The sequence below is a fragment of the Pagrus major genome, chromosome 22, assembly GCF_040436345.1.
Source record: "Pagrus major chromosome 22, Pma_NU_1.0".
In the NCBI taxonomy this organism is placed as follows: domain Eukaryota; kingdom Metazoa; phylum Chordata; class Actinopteri; order Spariformes; family Sparidae; genus Pagrus; species Pagrus major.
Window position 1 is genome coordinate 8,194,061 of NC_133236.1, and position 14,278 is coordinate 8,208,338.

The window sequence follows — 14,278 nt, forward strand, 5'->3', positions numbered from 1 at the left end:
AAAAAACGACACCAGAAGAAAAACAAAAGGACAGTTGAGAGAAATGGCTGAATGCCGGTCAGACCCTGGTGCAGTACGCTCACACGCCATCTGTGTTAGGTAGCTGGTGCGTTTGTCCCTTTGTTTGCAGCGAGAGGCCCAGGCTCCATCACTTGAACATGCTCTGCAGCATGGCCGTGGCGTAGGTGGGTCGCGCCTGCCGGCTCTCGATGGCGCTGCGGAGGTACTGGATCCCGCCGCAGCGCTCCCAGATCTCCTCGAACTGCCGCGGGAGGATCTCGGCTCCGCGCTTCCTCGACAGGCCTGTCTCCTCCAGGCTCAGCTCGCACATCTCCATGTCGTCTTTTCCTGCAACGTGAAAACATGACTCAGGGTTAGCCTCCAAACAACAAACTCTAATCGTTTACTAGAGGAGTCCAGAGAACTGCAATTAATAATCGTCTGATAAGCAGCTGGAAATTGGACGAATCAGTGACCATGACTACAACAATGAGCAGAGATGTGTACGGAAGCCCTGAGGGGCAAGTGAAGAAATGTTTTCTTTCTGGTGATCCATTTTCCAAGTCTGATCTAATTGTTTTCTCTCCAGTGATTATGACTTGAGAACTGGTGTGAAACAAGTTTTGCCAAGATAATCTTTCTAAGTTCCTTCATGTTTGAAACCTAGTGACAATTTTTTCCCTGGAGAAATTTATTTTCTTCAAAAGTAAACCAATATTCTTTTTTCTTTTGTAAAAACTCATCATGAAACATTTTTTTCTCCTGATATATATATTCTCTAATTACAAAAACAATTACCAAGAAATGCCTTACAAAACAAATTCTCCATAAAAAACAAACTTCCCACTCCTTTTCACACATGAATACATTTTTTTCCTCCTGATTTTTCCCCCACTTGGTGTCACACATAAAAAAAGTCTCCACTTGTCCCTCAGGGCTTCCGTAGAAATGACAAACCTGTGCAGCTAAAATGTTAAACAGCTGGGCCTCTGATGAGATTAAATCCTTTAACTTGGAGGTGTAAAGTGTTTTTTTTTAACATACTGTAAGAATCATTATTAAATATAACAACACACAGACGACCTTCACCTTCCCCTGAGGGCTGAACTCAGTCCACAGAATAGAAAACACCCGTCTGTGTCTTAACAGCGTTCGTGCTACAACAAGCAGTTAACTCACAGATTGAACCAGACGACGAGTGAAAACAGACACTAAAAAAAAAAAAGGTGAGTTGTTTTGTTTACCCATCTGTCTGAGCATATGTGCACGTCGACGAGTTAAAACCTCACGACTCCTACCGGCGTTTCCCTCGACTTCATTTGACTCAGAGGATTAGACTCGGCTGTGGGCTGAAGGATGTTTGTGAGTTCTGGGTTTCGCTGCACGTTGTGAAGTTTGAAAACTGTGTGGTCGTCAATCAAAAAAAAAAGCTCATTGTGGTGAGATAGGTGGTGTTTCGGAGGCCAGTGTTCACAGACAGCAGCAGTCTGTGGGTGAGTAACTACCTCATATAACACTACAGCTAACACGCTGCTGGAACCTGTTATTGTCTTTACAGCTGCAGATGTAGTGTGTGATACTGAGACTGAATTTAAATTGCCGGGGATGAAATATGTAGTCTGCTGAAGTTCACTTGTTTCTGTTCTTCCAGTTTTTATTCAAAGTCCAGAATTCAGCAGCTAAATCAGCTGTTTAAAGGGGCAGTATGAATATTAACACAATAAAACCTTGTTTCATTTTGTCATTAAACTAAACTATCATTGCAAACAAAGCTATTTATTTCCAATTTATAGGAGAAGCGATTCAACCAGAGGTAGGAACTAACCAAGTACAAATACTTCGTTACTGTAGACTTTTTTTAAGGTGATGCATTTGAGGGGAATTATGGATTATTTTTATTTTCCATCATGGCACGCCGCCTTCCCAACATCACAAGACTGATTCCAACCTATCAGTGCACATCACGCACGGCAGACGTAGCGAGATGACACAAAGACTTTAGAAGACAGAAACAGACAGAGAGAGACTGGAATGGGGAGAAAAGGCGTGTTATTGTCTCGTATCTGCAGAGACCCTGCAGCCTTCTGCCTGGATTTTCTTATTTTCTCACTTTGTTGCTGCTCGGGACGCTTTACCAACACAAAATGTGGCTATTTGACGTCCTGGGAATGAGACTCAACAATCAACTGTCTTTGTGGTGCGTTTAGGAACAGCTGGGACAAATCCTACTGATTCTACCTTTAAGTTTAATAGTCTTTGAATTATATTAATATGACGTGACGTTCAGTTAGCTTTGACCAGAAATGGCCACTAGAAATGTCCTTCAGAGGGAGACTCTTTACTTTGATACTCTGAGTACATTTCAGAGCCTGTACTTTATTACTTTTACTGGAGTAAAGACGTTGAATCAGTACTTCTAGATGAGGAAAGGTTTGTTTGGTTGGTGCACTGATAAATTAGCTCCCTCAAAGAACATAAAAGTTGTATTTTAGAGTTCACTCAGCTCTGCACACTTTCTGAGGAGTTAACAGCAGAACTGATAGATGAATAGAATCCTGTCAACGCTGTCATAACTGGAAACCAGCTCATAAAGAGAGAAATAATTGGACTAAGAGATCAAAACGCTGCGAGTAAAATGGATCGTTGTTATGTGAGCTGCAGGTAAGACTTCTACGCAGGCTGGACAACACGTCATCATGTGTTTTCTTCATTACATCAACAAACTTCCTGCTGCATCAAATCAAATAATCCAGAATCTGTGGTGATATATCAGTGAATAACTTTACCTTCCTCCTTTGTCTTCACCAGCATCCATGACTGCAGCTTTATGAATTCATTTAACTAAAACTGAAGTGCAAGTTTTCTTCCACTTGTTGTAAACTATGATAATATGACCTTTTGCTGCTTTTGAGGGAAAATAATGTCTCAGCTGTCAATCAAACCTGCACACCTGACCACCCACTCAGTGGCTCCAAGGATAAAGGAGCTTTAATGTTTTTGTTCTCTTCACTAATAAAACAATAAATTTGAAATTCTCTCTCGATTTTAAATGTATCTGCAACATCAGGTGACTCTTATTATTTCCTATGGGTTTGTTGCGTGGGTTGTAAAACTGTGGCTCTGCACTACAAATCCTTCTAAAACAAACACCTGATGAAATATGTGTCTCAAAACTAGAAAGTCACGTCACATAACATGAATCTTTACGCTTCACATTTGTCACAGTCCTGTTCTGATGAGAGTCGACAAGAACTGAGCTAAAAATCCTGCTCGCTGATTCATATCGGACGTCCACGATGGGACTCCTGAAAAATAAAAGCCTGGCCGGCGGTGAACGTCCTGACTGTGCATTATGATCAGAGATGATGATGATGAATCTGCTGCTCTCTCGCAAAGTCAAATTCCTGAACATTTATTAAAGCCGGCCAACGAAGTGTCACTTTTGATTTCTTTTGTTCCTGTCGCCGTCAGAGTATCGACTCATCCGTTTTGCTCCATGTGTCTGCAAACGCTCTGTCCTTCAGTCCTCCCTCATTCTTTTTCTCCCTCCCTACCGTCCCTCCCTCCCTCCTCTTCATCGCCTCCATTTAACACAACATCTGCCAAAAACTCGAAAGTAAAGGTTGAAGGAATGGTGTGATTATCCACTCTAACGTTAGCATGCCCGGTTGTCTAGTTACCCATGGTAATGGGTTAGCGTCATCTCCAAACTGTTAGCATATCATTAGCTAATGAGATCATTAAGCAGGTTACAGGTTATGAGAGAAAAAGCCCAGTTCAAGCCTGGGAACATTTAACCCTTTTGTAGGTTGTTAGCTAACTAGCTAGCGTCAGCTAATAATCCGCTAATCTGCTACAGACAATTGGCAAAGAAGCTTTAGCCTCAGTCTTATATCAGGTACATAGTCATCAAATGCACATAAACCTTCTGTAGGATTCTTATTTTCATACGTGTTGCTATTTAACTTGTTAACTATAGCTAACAATCTGCTTATCTGCCAGTCATAATTGGCAAATAGAATTAGCATAAATCTTATAGCATGACATCACTATATAGCCATGAAATGCATATTTATCTCTTCTGCAGGGTGCTGATTTTCATGCTGTGTTTGCTAGCTAGCTATGGCTGATAACCGGCTAGTCTGACAGGGACATTTGGTCAACAGCTTTAGCCTCAATCTTTTAGCATAATTTGCTAAAATATAGTCATGTAAGATCTCTTGTAAGCCTTCTTGTTTTAAAAAGAAGCTTGAGACAGTTTTAAATCAAATTATGAAGTTAGTGCTAATTAGCTTACTAGCTACAACTCATAAAATCTTCTAGTAAAAAAGTTAACAAATCTCAGTTTGTTAAAATATTAATGGCCACTTTTAAGTTACTACTTAAATGTGTATCTACAAGACTGTGTGCCACTGTCAACTTAACTTCTTTTCTTTTGTTATGTATCTGTAACTATGTCCATACAGCTCCTTGTGGAGTTGTTACGGAATAAAGAAGTCTAAAAAGTCCAACAGTTCAGCCATTTCAGCTGGTTAAATCAACGGTCGCTTGATTGAAACAATGAGAACCTTCTTCTCTCTTCCACCTCCGTCTCAGTTAAAGGACTGTTTCAGAAATCACTGTTAATGTTGGAAGGTAAACAGCAGGTGGTTTGAGGGAGGATGCCAGCCCCCTCTCCATCCACTAGTAGTACCTCTCTCCACCACTCTTTCATCCATCCTCACACCTCGGTGCTGTACTGACCTGCCACCAGCAGGATGGGGTGTTTGTCTGGATGCAGCTCCATCTGTCTGGCGATCCAGGGCCCGTCGAAGTGAGCGTACCACCAGCCCTTCTTCTTGTTCTGTGGGTCTTTGTACTGGTCACCCGGCCGGATGAACGGGATGCGGAAGTAGCGCTGCTGCCGGTTCATGGCCACCTCGTACTGCCGGGCCGGGATGGGCGGAGCCGGATTCTGCTGGGCTGTTGATTGGATGGAAAAAAAGTTAGGTGTTTTCCACAGATGATAGCAACCAATCAGGAGACAGGGACCGTGTTTACATGCAGTCTGGGGTCAGTTAATGGGAGTGATGGTCAAAATTTAGTTATCAAAAGCCCCTTCAGTTTATAAACCTGTGTATTAACTTAGAAAAGATTATGGAGACAATCATCAGAGACCTGCTGAAGTACCCTTGAGCAAATCATTGTCTTTCCCAGCTCCAGCAGGGGCCAGTCTGACCTCGTCACAGAAGAAGAGAGAAAAGAGAAGCTCACAATAAAAGTCTGGAATATGTGGGGCTACATTTGAGTGATGTAAAATGGTAGGGAAAAACAGTTTTCTGCTTGGAAAAGTACCTGGAGAGCATTCAGATTTCAATGAGAGAACTTTGTTCACAAACACAGAATACATTTCTGTTCTGTTTGGGAAAACTTAATTTAACAACTCAAAATGTCCACGTGAGAAGAATGTTGAGGACAATACAGTGAGAGTAACAGTTGTTTTTCTGCCTACGCCATCCTGGAACTTATTTCTGGTTTCAGAATATTCTGTTGCTTTGATTTTACTTTTGATTCAGATCCTTGAATAAAAACAATTTGAAAAGAAAAAGATGTTAAATAAGATAATAAAGGCTGAGGAGATGCTGAGCGTCTGTTGGCTTCAGTGGGAAACTAAACCACCAGGACACCAAATTACCAATACTGTATATCTGCACATCCTGACCCAAAAAACAAATCCAGCTACTAGCTATACGTGTTAGTTCTAGTATATAAAGCTAGTAGCTAGTTAGCTTAGCATTAAATAACATAGCTACATCTTAATTTATTTGGTGTCACTAAGTAAAAATCAGTTGAAGGCATGAAAGCTCCCAGGATGTTTTCAGCTCGTTCATTTTGAGAACGTTTCAGTTTCTAATGGAGATGAACAAAATGAATCTCTGTTGATCAAATAGAAAAACAATGTTCGGAAAGTTTAGCAGCATCTCGTCTTTGCAGGAACATTTTCCAGCCGCCTGCTGCCTTCTGGCAAAAGCAACAGAAGTATCTGCTGCCGTACCACCACCACTACAGAGCAGTTTCTTTGCTCAGGCTGTGAGACTCCTCAGTTTATCCTCAACACTCCACCATGAAGCAAAGCTCACTTTAACTGAATATTCTCTGTAATTGACAGATTTTTTTTAACAATGACGGAAAAATCTGAAGGCTGTCGGTCATTTTGAAAGATCAGAAAACTGAGGGCGATCTACTGTAACGTCAGTAATTCACAATCATTTGACGCCTCTTATCTAATGCTACCTCTGCCACATTTTGTGACTTGATTAATATTTATAATTAGTCTGTATAATTTTTTGTTAATTTTGGGAATTACAAATTGATGTCATTATACAGTCTTGTTGCATAATGACAATTAAATTCATCTCGACTCTTGAGTAATCCCCAGAGCTGCTGTTAACAACTTACATTTAAAACAGCTTCAACATAGCAGCGAGGGAATATCAGCCTTTGAACTGCACGTAGCATTAATGAAGAACAGCTTTACTTACACCTGAGAGTGCTTTTAAAAGGTAAATTTGAATTCATTATAAGATGTTAATACACAGGTGGATGCACTGAAACAGGCTCATGCAAGATGACAAAATAAACATGGAACAGAGAATCCAAATCAGTCGACTTGAAGGGCTCGGATTTCCTTTTTAAACATCCGTTTCTTCTCACGTCTCCATTATCTCGCTGCTTGTAAACAATAATCCCTGCTCCGCTGTTCTCGGATCAGCTCTGAATAATAAAGAGACTCCCTGCTCTCCATGTTTAGGGTCAGTCGGTGAGTCCTGCTGTTAGAGGAGGGTCAGCAGAGATCACAGCAGGGTTGATGGCAGAGTGAAGAAATCAGCGGGACATGAAGCGTGGAGGGTGTTTATGGAGGGGTTTGCACTCTCATGTGAAACATAAAACGTATATTAATTGCATCAGTCTACAAAGTGGAGCGTAAAATAAGGATCTACTGAGATTGAAGAAGCTTTTCTACCTCATAAGGAACCAGCGCTCTGCAAAAAAGTTCATTCTAACAAGTCATCTTGAATTCAGTTTAAAATCTCTTGTTCCCAGTTCAGCTTGTTACAAGAACAAGTCTCTGCTTCCTTATTTTATTCCATGTTTCAAGCAGAGTAATGAAAGCAAGAGAAACGTGGATCTTCGTCTTCACTTTAAAACTGATTCCAAGATTTTATCACCTTGTTAAAATGAATCTTTGCAGCGTCTTAAAAAACACATAGCAGCCATCTGCTTCAGAGCAACACATCGCGTCACCATCACCAACAAAATGGCGCCCTCACACCACCTTCCAAAAACAGGAAAAACTGAAAAAAAGAAGGACGCCAGCCAAGATTTCGATTTTGCCTCCCTTCACCGACAACTTTCAGACTGAAAATAAAAATCCCAAAACTTCAACAAAAAGAATCAGCTCTGTTTGTTTGGAAAAAGCAGCAGAATGGTAGAAACACTCCAGAGAGGTGCTTGAACTTAACTCCCCCCAGGATTCTCTCAGCGTGTTGATTACTGTTTGTCGTACTTCCCGCTTTCTGCTATCAAAGTGCCGCAGTGACTCACCGAGGGGGTCGAGCGCCGCATTCAAGTTTTCAAGGCCGACGAAAACAAGGTGGGTCTGTGACGCGTTCGAGGGGATAAAGATCAGAAAGCAAACACTGAATCTGTGATTTCAGCTCAAATTTATGTTTGTTTGTCAGCGCAGACGTGTCAAAGTCGAAGTTGGTTAAACCTGAAACTGAAAGTCGTTCGGCAACATCTCATTTATCTGTTCAGCTGTAAATTAGCAGATAAATGTGTCCTCTAAAAACTGAAACATATCCAGAGGTTTAAAGGGTAAATTCACCCAAATAGGAAGAAAAATAATCCAACTTTCGACTGGTGGTAGTTTTGTTTTCATTTTCTAGATATAGAGATTTATACTGTATGATACAGTTTCTGCAATTTATCTGTGATGTTAAAAGAACAGTCACACTTGCTTCTGTAACAGCTAAATATACCGTTCAGCAAGATCTGTGAATTTGCTCAACTTTGGTTCATTTTGACACTATATTTATACCCCTTACACCTGCTAACACTTGGCTCTTGTGCTTGGTATTGCAGTGAACTGTGAAGATCTCAAACCCTGAGTAGATAAAACTGAAAGTTATGAATCTATATACTCAAACTGATGTGTGTTGTTTGTTGTGATTTGGGTGAACTGACCCTTTTCAGTGGAGAGTTGAAGACTCTCAGATGGTCTAAACAATGTAATGAAAATATAATTCTGGATCAAATGTTCTTTTGGCAGGAAAATGGTCAAACTGACACACAAACATCAGCAGCTTCAGCCTTCAGACCGACATCAGTCGACCTGTAACAGCAGCGACTGGTCTGATAGTCGTCCTGGAAGCTTCACACAGCTGAACAGGTTGGTGCGTATCTACAATCTTCATTAAGTCAGGAGTGAATGGACTGAAGCGTCCACTTGCTGCTTGAGCGACGACACCTTTTACAACATTTCTCTTCCAATCAGCGGGCGCAGCGGCCTGTTCCTCCTGTCACGCTCCTGTAAACGTGATGCTATCATCCGTCCGCCAAACACAACCCGGGCAAACTGCCCCGAAAGCCTTCTGTCTTCCTCTCGTCCATGAGAGTTTCTCCGTATGGGAGTATCAATAACGGCAGCCTTAAGAGCTCGGAGGAATTACCTCGGCTCTTTATCAAAGCCTTATAGCTGTCTGGGAGGCGTCTCGCAAAATGGGCCAGAGCTGGCACCGCCGCACCGGTCATAAAGACGAAACAGCAGCGCCGTGCCTCGATATCGCTCAAATGATCTCTTCCACACACGTCTCAATAGAGGCAGCGGTTGCCTTGGAAACTCATCCACCCTCCTCCTCCTCCACCACCACCAACTTCTTCATCAAACTGAGCAGCACAAAGCAACAAACCCGAGGCCAGCAGTGATCCCAGTTAGAGCAGACCTCTACCATGTTGGGGGGGGGGCAGGTTAATGAGGGGCTGCAGCTCTGTGGTTAGTAGCGTTACACACTAAAGGACCACTTACATGCTTTTTTCACAGGAGGTGCATGATCTGAAAGTAAACATGCCAGGTTACACAGACGTACACTGCAGGAAGTGATGCAACACAGCAGCAACAGACATGATGACAGAAAAAATGAATCAGACAACACATGAAGATATAAACAGTGTCGACAACGAACGCGGCTGAGACGACTTCTGATGATGTTTCTCCTCGTTATTATCACTATCTGATGTTTATTAGTGAGATGTGTTCAGATGTGTGACAGAATGATAAGAAGAGTCTGAAGAAAGAATGAAAAGCATCTTTGCAACAAAGAAGAATGTGTTGAAGAATGTGAAAAATAAACAAAACATTTATTAAAATGGTACGAGAACTCCTGAGGGGCAAGTGAGGATATATTATTTTTCTGGTGATCCATTTTGTCCGATCAAAACTGTTTTCTCTCCAGTGGTTATGACTTGAGAACTGGTAAAAAAAAGAAGAAAGAAAAAAGAAAAGTTGATATTCTATATTTTGCTTTATGTTGACAAAATCCCACGAACAGACCAGAACAAACAATGACTGTATCAGCGAACAACGAATATATCATGTGATTCTGTTTGTATGATAAAAACGACAGTGAACGGATCAGAACAGGCTGTTGAGACTGACGTGTGATGCTAATCCAGAGGGATCATTTCTAATTTTTTTAATGTTAAGACAAAAACATACAAACATAGATTCAAAACATCCTCACTGACGGAGGTTATTATTAGAGATTTAAAGACTGACCTCTCCAGCATTTGTGTAATTAATTAAAACTATATAAAACATGTTAGACTGTGTGTTGTTTGTAGAGAGGGTTGACCACAGTGAAGCCCCTCAGACATCAGATTTACCTGCCCACACACACAGAACCTGGACGCTCATTAATAAACATTAATTTTAAAGTGCTGTTTGTGTCCACGAGGCCGATCAGCAGCCGTGACTCTCACGTTGAAGCAGAGGACGAAGGATGGCAGTGGGTGTGTGGGGCCCGCGGTCCAATCAGTAGTCAGAGCAGAGCGTACAATAGACGGCTCAGGATGAGAGCTCTCTGTCGTCATGACAACTCCACGATGTGTGGCACAAGGAGATGAGGCGATGGCGGCTGAGAGGTGACAGACGGAGTCCATTTGTTACTCGTGTGTGAACATCGTCTGGACTCAGGGAACTGTCAGTGACCCTGAACGCAGCGCAGAGTTCAGCTTCATTTAGTGGGTCAGTGTTAAATATGACGGATTCTCACGACAGTCGGGTTGAAATCTGAGGCTTCTGTCCACATTTATCAGACTTTAAAAGATAGGTATGAAGACATTTTCTTGGAGAAACATCAGATTGTGATTACAGGTTTACATCGAAGCATGATTTGCTGACACTGGTGATGAATTAATCAATTTCCATTCTATAAAGAGTTGTACGTAACAGTTGTGACTGGTGAGGACTGCTCCGGGATTTATAACAACTTCACTTAATCAATAAAATTGCTCTTTCTAATTGCTTTTAAAATTGGTCTAATCAGTGGAGCAGGCTAATATTGATGTATGTGTGTTTACACACATTTATGACTAACTTTAGAGGTGGAAATGAGGCTTCTGCACTGTATCAGGACAAAGTTTGTCTCAGTCCTCCTCTCAAATGTTTTGTGTGATCTCCAGATTTTTTGAGACGTTCATGATAGTCGGTTTTCAAGTCTTGTGTGGGATTTTCAAGCGGGGGTTATGGACATTAAAAAGGCATAAATCAAATGAAACAAAACAAAAACAAGAGGTGGATATTCCCTCACTTGTACTTGTTACTGAAAAAACATCTCAATAGGAGCAGCAGAGGGATGTTACTGAACTGTAAATGGAGCTTCAAGAGCTGAGAAACAAATATCAAAAAAAGATTTTGTAAAAAGATGTTAATAAAAACTGTTGGTGCTCCGTTTCCTGAAAACAACAGCACACAGTGTCCTTTTGTCTTACCGTAGTCTGTGACACATTTCGGCGCTCGCTGCTCCGTCTCGGTGTTTCTCTTCTTGTTCTTTGACTTCCAGGCGTGGTAAACTTTGAGCCGGCGGTGGAACTCCTCTCTGCAGGCGGCCAGCAGCTCGATGTCTGGAGGAGACGGATCAGTGAGATCAGTAAAAACAAAATACTGAGACTTGTACTACAAGTAAATGTCAGAATTTGAATTTATTTTTCGTCTAGTCAGACGACCTTTAAGAACACAGAATCTTTCCCCTGTAAGTTTGGTCAAGTTGGCTTTCGTAGTAAGACCTCTAGGAAGTGCAGCAGCTGAGCCTTTCAACCATTTATCTATATATTCAAGTTATAAGCTGCTGTGGGGATGACAGAGGTGGCAGGTTAACAAGGAGGGTGCATAGTCATTTTGCTGACAATGAGAAAGACATCTCCAATCATCAAGCACATTGGTAGGGGTGTCCACATATTTAACAGTGTCAGTGATGAAACCAAAATGATGAACTGTTAAACCTCTGCACAACCAATATCGACAGACACATTAACTTCTGTTAATTTCACGTTCAAACTGCCACAGCTCATTAATATCTTAACAAAAAATCTATAGAGTGTGTGTACGTGCTCACTCACACAGAGAGAGACTGACAAAAGACATTTTACACAGGCCGCAGCATTAAGATAACACATTCCAGCAGGATGATTCAGATAAATGACTTTAGTGGGAAAAAAGAAAAAAACAAAAAACATTCAATTTATCATCCAAAGCGCGAGGGCTAACAGTGTGCAATGAGATGCTTAATGCACACTAAGTGCTTAGGTAACGTCAACTGAACAAAAATACTTTGGAGGCAGACAAATGGTGAGGAAAAAAACCCAACAACTTCCATTTACTGTGCCTCGCTGAAATCACCGCAGAATAAACTAGAACGTGGCAGGTGTCAACAACCCCTCGTCGCTGTGTTATTCCGCCACTGCAGATCATCATGAGCGGCAGGCGGACGTGATCACATCAGTATTCAATCTCCTGCTCCGTCTGGGAGGCGAGCTGAGCGGCCTGTTAACAGCTAACCGAGTCATTTCGGTGTGTTTATGTGCGGCCGCCCGCAGGCTCCCCTTCTACACACATTAATTTGTGGGAAGCCTGCAGGTGTCGACCCTCCTGTCCTCGTCCTTCACGCTTCCTGCTGTGTGGGTAAGGACAGGTGGGCTCTCAGGTTAAACTCAATAATATGGAGAGAAAACAGATTCTCCCCTCGGCTCTTTACCTTTAACTCCCCTCTATCATTTGAAGCGTAATCAGCCCAAGGAGGCATGAATATTTGTTCATCCACTATCAGCCTGCTGTTCTGACCTTTGACCTCCTCTATTTAAAATGTTATTGAGCTATTTATTTCAGTCACTGAGTCTGAAAAGTGAAGCTGATGCTGAAGTGTCTTAAACCTGCATTCTCTGTAATAGCCAGCATGGGACTGGTTTCAAAAGTGACCCTACTTCTCACTTGATTTATTACCTCAGCAAACAGTTTCCTAATGAGTTTTATGGTCTTAATCGTAAGGTCTATGTCTTCTTCAATATAGCGTGATGTTCATGTAGTAAATAAAACAGACAATAAAGCAGGGGATGATTTAAGGCATTTCTTCCTTGTGATTGACAAGTGGCCTGTCCTTGGGCTCCACCCTCTCGTCCAAATAAAATCACTTCTGGCTCCATAAAACCAAGATAATGACATCAATAATGCCAAACTCAACAACCGTAGTCCACTTCACTACAAGTGAAAATCCTGGATTTAAAATGTTACTAAAAGCAACTGGTTGACATTTTGACATCTGTACGCTAGATATGAAGCTACAGCTAGCAGCTGGTTGGTGTAGCTTAGCAATAAAATCTGGAACACAGAGGGAAACAGCTCGCGTGGTTCCCTCCAAAGGTACCAATATGTCCCTACAAGCATCTCAACAGTTGTTCAAAAACTGAACTGAATTTTGTTTTAAACCAAAGAAATGGATATATCATTTTGACCTGATGATGGTGCTAGATTAAGAGTCAGAGGATCACCCAAGTTATTATTCATCTAGAGAGGATCATGAACGTCTAAACCACGTTTTATAATGATGTTTCAGTCTAAACTAAATTGGTGGACCAAAATCAATGACTAGAAAAGCCAGCAAAAATAACAAAATTCATATTTGTTGCGTCTTAATTAACTGTGACTGTGTTCTCTAAAGAAAATATTTCTGTCGCCCATAGCCTTATTCTACTGAGGAACACATTTTATCATTGAAGTGTTCTCAAATGTTTCATTTTTAAACACATTAATATTATTATTCAGCATTTGGCATGCTTGTAATTGCGCATGACACGTCCCCCCAATGTATTAAAGAGGAGAATTTGATACCCAATTAACAGTGATTGCCTATGCTACAATATTTCTTATATAACAGAGTATGTAAGAGGGAGTGCTTGATGATGAAGAAACTATTCTGAGACTGTTCTGCATGTAAACAGCACATCGATGTATATACTGGTGCACATTAGTGTAAACTCAGGAGGACGACTGTCAGGATCCTGTAGGACTGACGACTTTGTTTTATCTGTGATTTAATTGACCAGGAGGTCGGTCTGTTGACAAGTTGTGATATGATACCATAAAGTTAACAGACTGTTCAGAAAAAACACAAAATACTCAGACAGTGTGTCAGGTGTGTGCTCTTGTAGGAGCTACTGCATCATCAGCCATTAGTGCTTTATTTTAATGTGCTTATAGCTGCCCTGATGTCTGAAGGTGTCGCCCTCGACATTTGGCAAATTGACTGAGTGACCTTGGAATAATTATGGCACAAAATATGCTAATGTTGGATGTGAGTGACAGAATCTGTCTCACTTTTTATCCTAACAATCATGTTTCCGGATGAATGTGGTAAGGATTCAATAACACTAAACTCCTACATGCAGCACCTTTAAACTGGCTGAAAAAGATCATCCTCTACTTTTAAATGTCAGTGTAAAGGTTAACTAGCAGCAGCAGTCTGATATGTTCATCATGAGACTATCTGGTACTGTCAGGGTTTGTTTGACAGAGCAATACAGTGGGTACAACTGTGGTATCATCATAATGAGTTTTGTTAAAAGAGGTGTACTCTGCTCGACCAGCAATTCACTCCCACATGAGCGAAGTGGTCTTAAAATGAGGCAGAGTTTACAAAAATAAAAGCAAGTGGTGTGGAAAGTGAGCTGTGGCAGACGTTTCTGA

General features: G+C 41.4%; 1 protein-coding gene across 3 annotated transcripts in view; it reads right to left on the reverse strand.

Annotated features, from left to right (window-relative positions):
* The window catches only part of myo6a (myosin VIa), a 148,156-nt gene continuing 133,878 nt past the window's right edge, over positions 1 to 14,278 (reverse strand). For all 3 annotated transcript variants that reach the window (XM_073493304.1, XM_073493303.1, XM_073493302.1), the window contains 3 exons: positions 11,032 to 11,163; positions 4,744 to 4,962; positions 1 to 348 (listed from right to left, as the gene is read on the reverse strand). In XM_073493304.1, the coding sequence (XP_073349405.1) occupies positions 149 to 348; positions 4,744 to 4,962; positions 11,032 to 11,163 (551 nt within the window). In that variant the 3' untranslated portion in view covers positions 1 to 148. The remainder of the gene's footprint in view (positions 349 to 4,743; positions 4,963 to 11,031; positions 11,164 to 14,278) is intronic.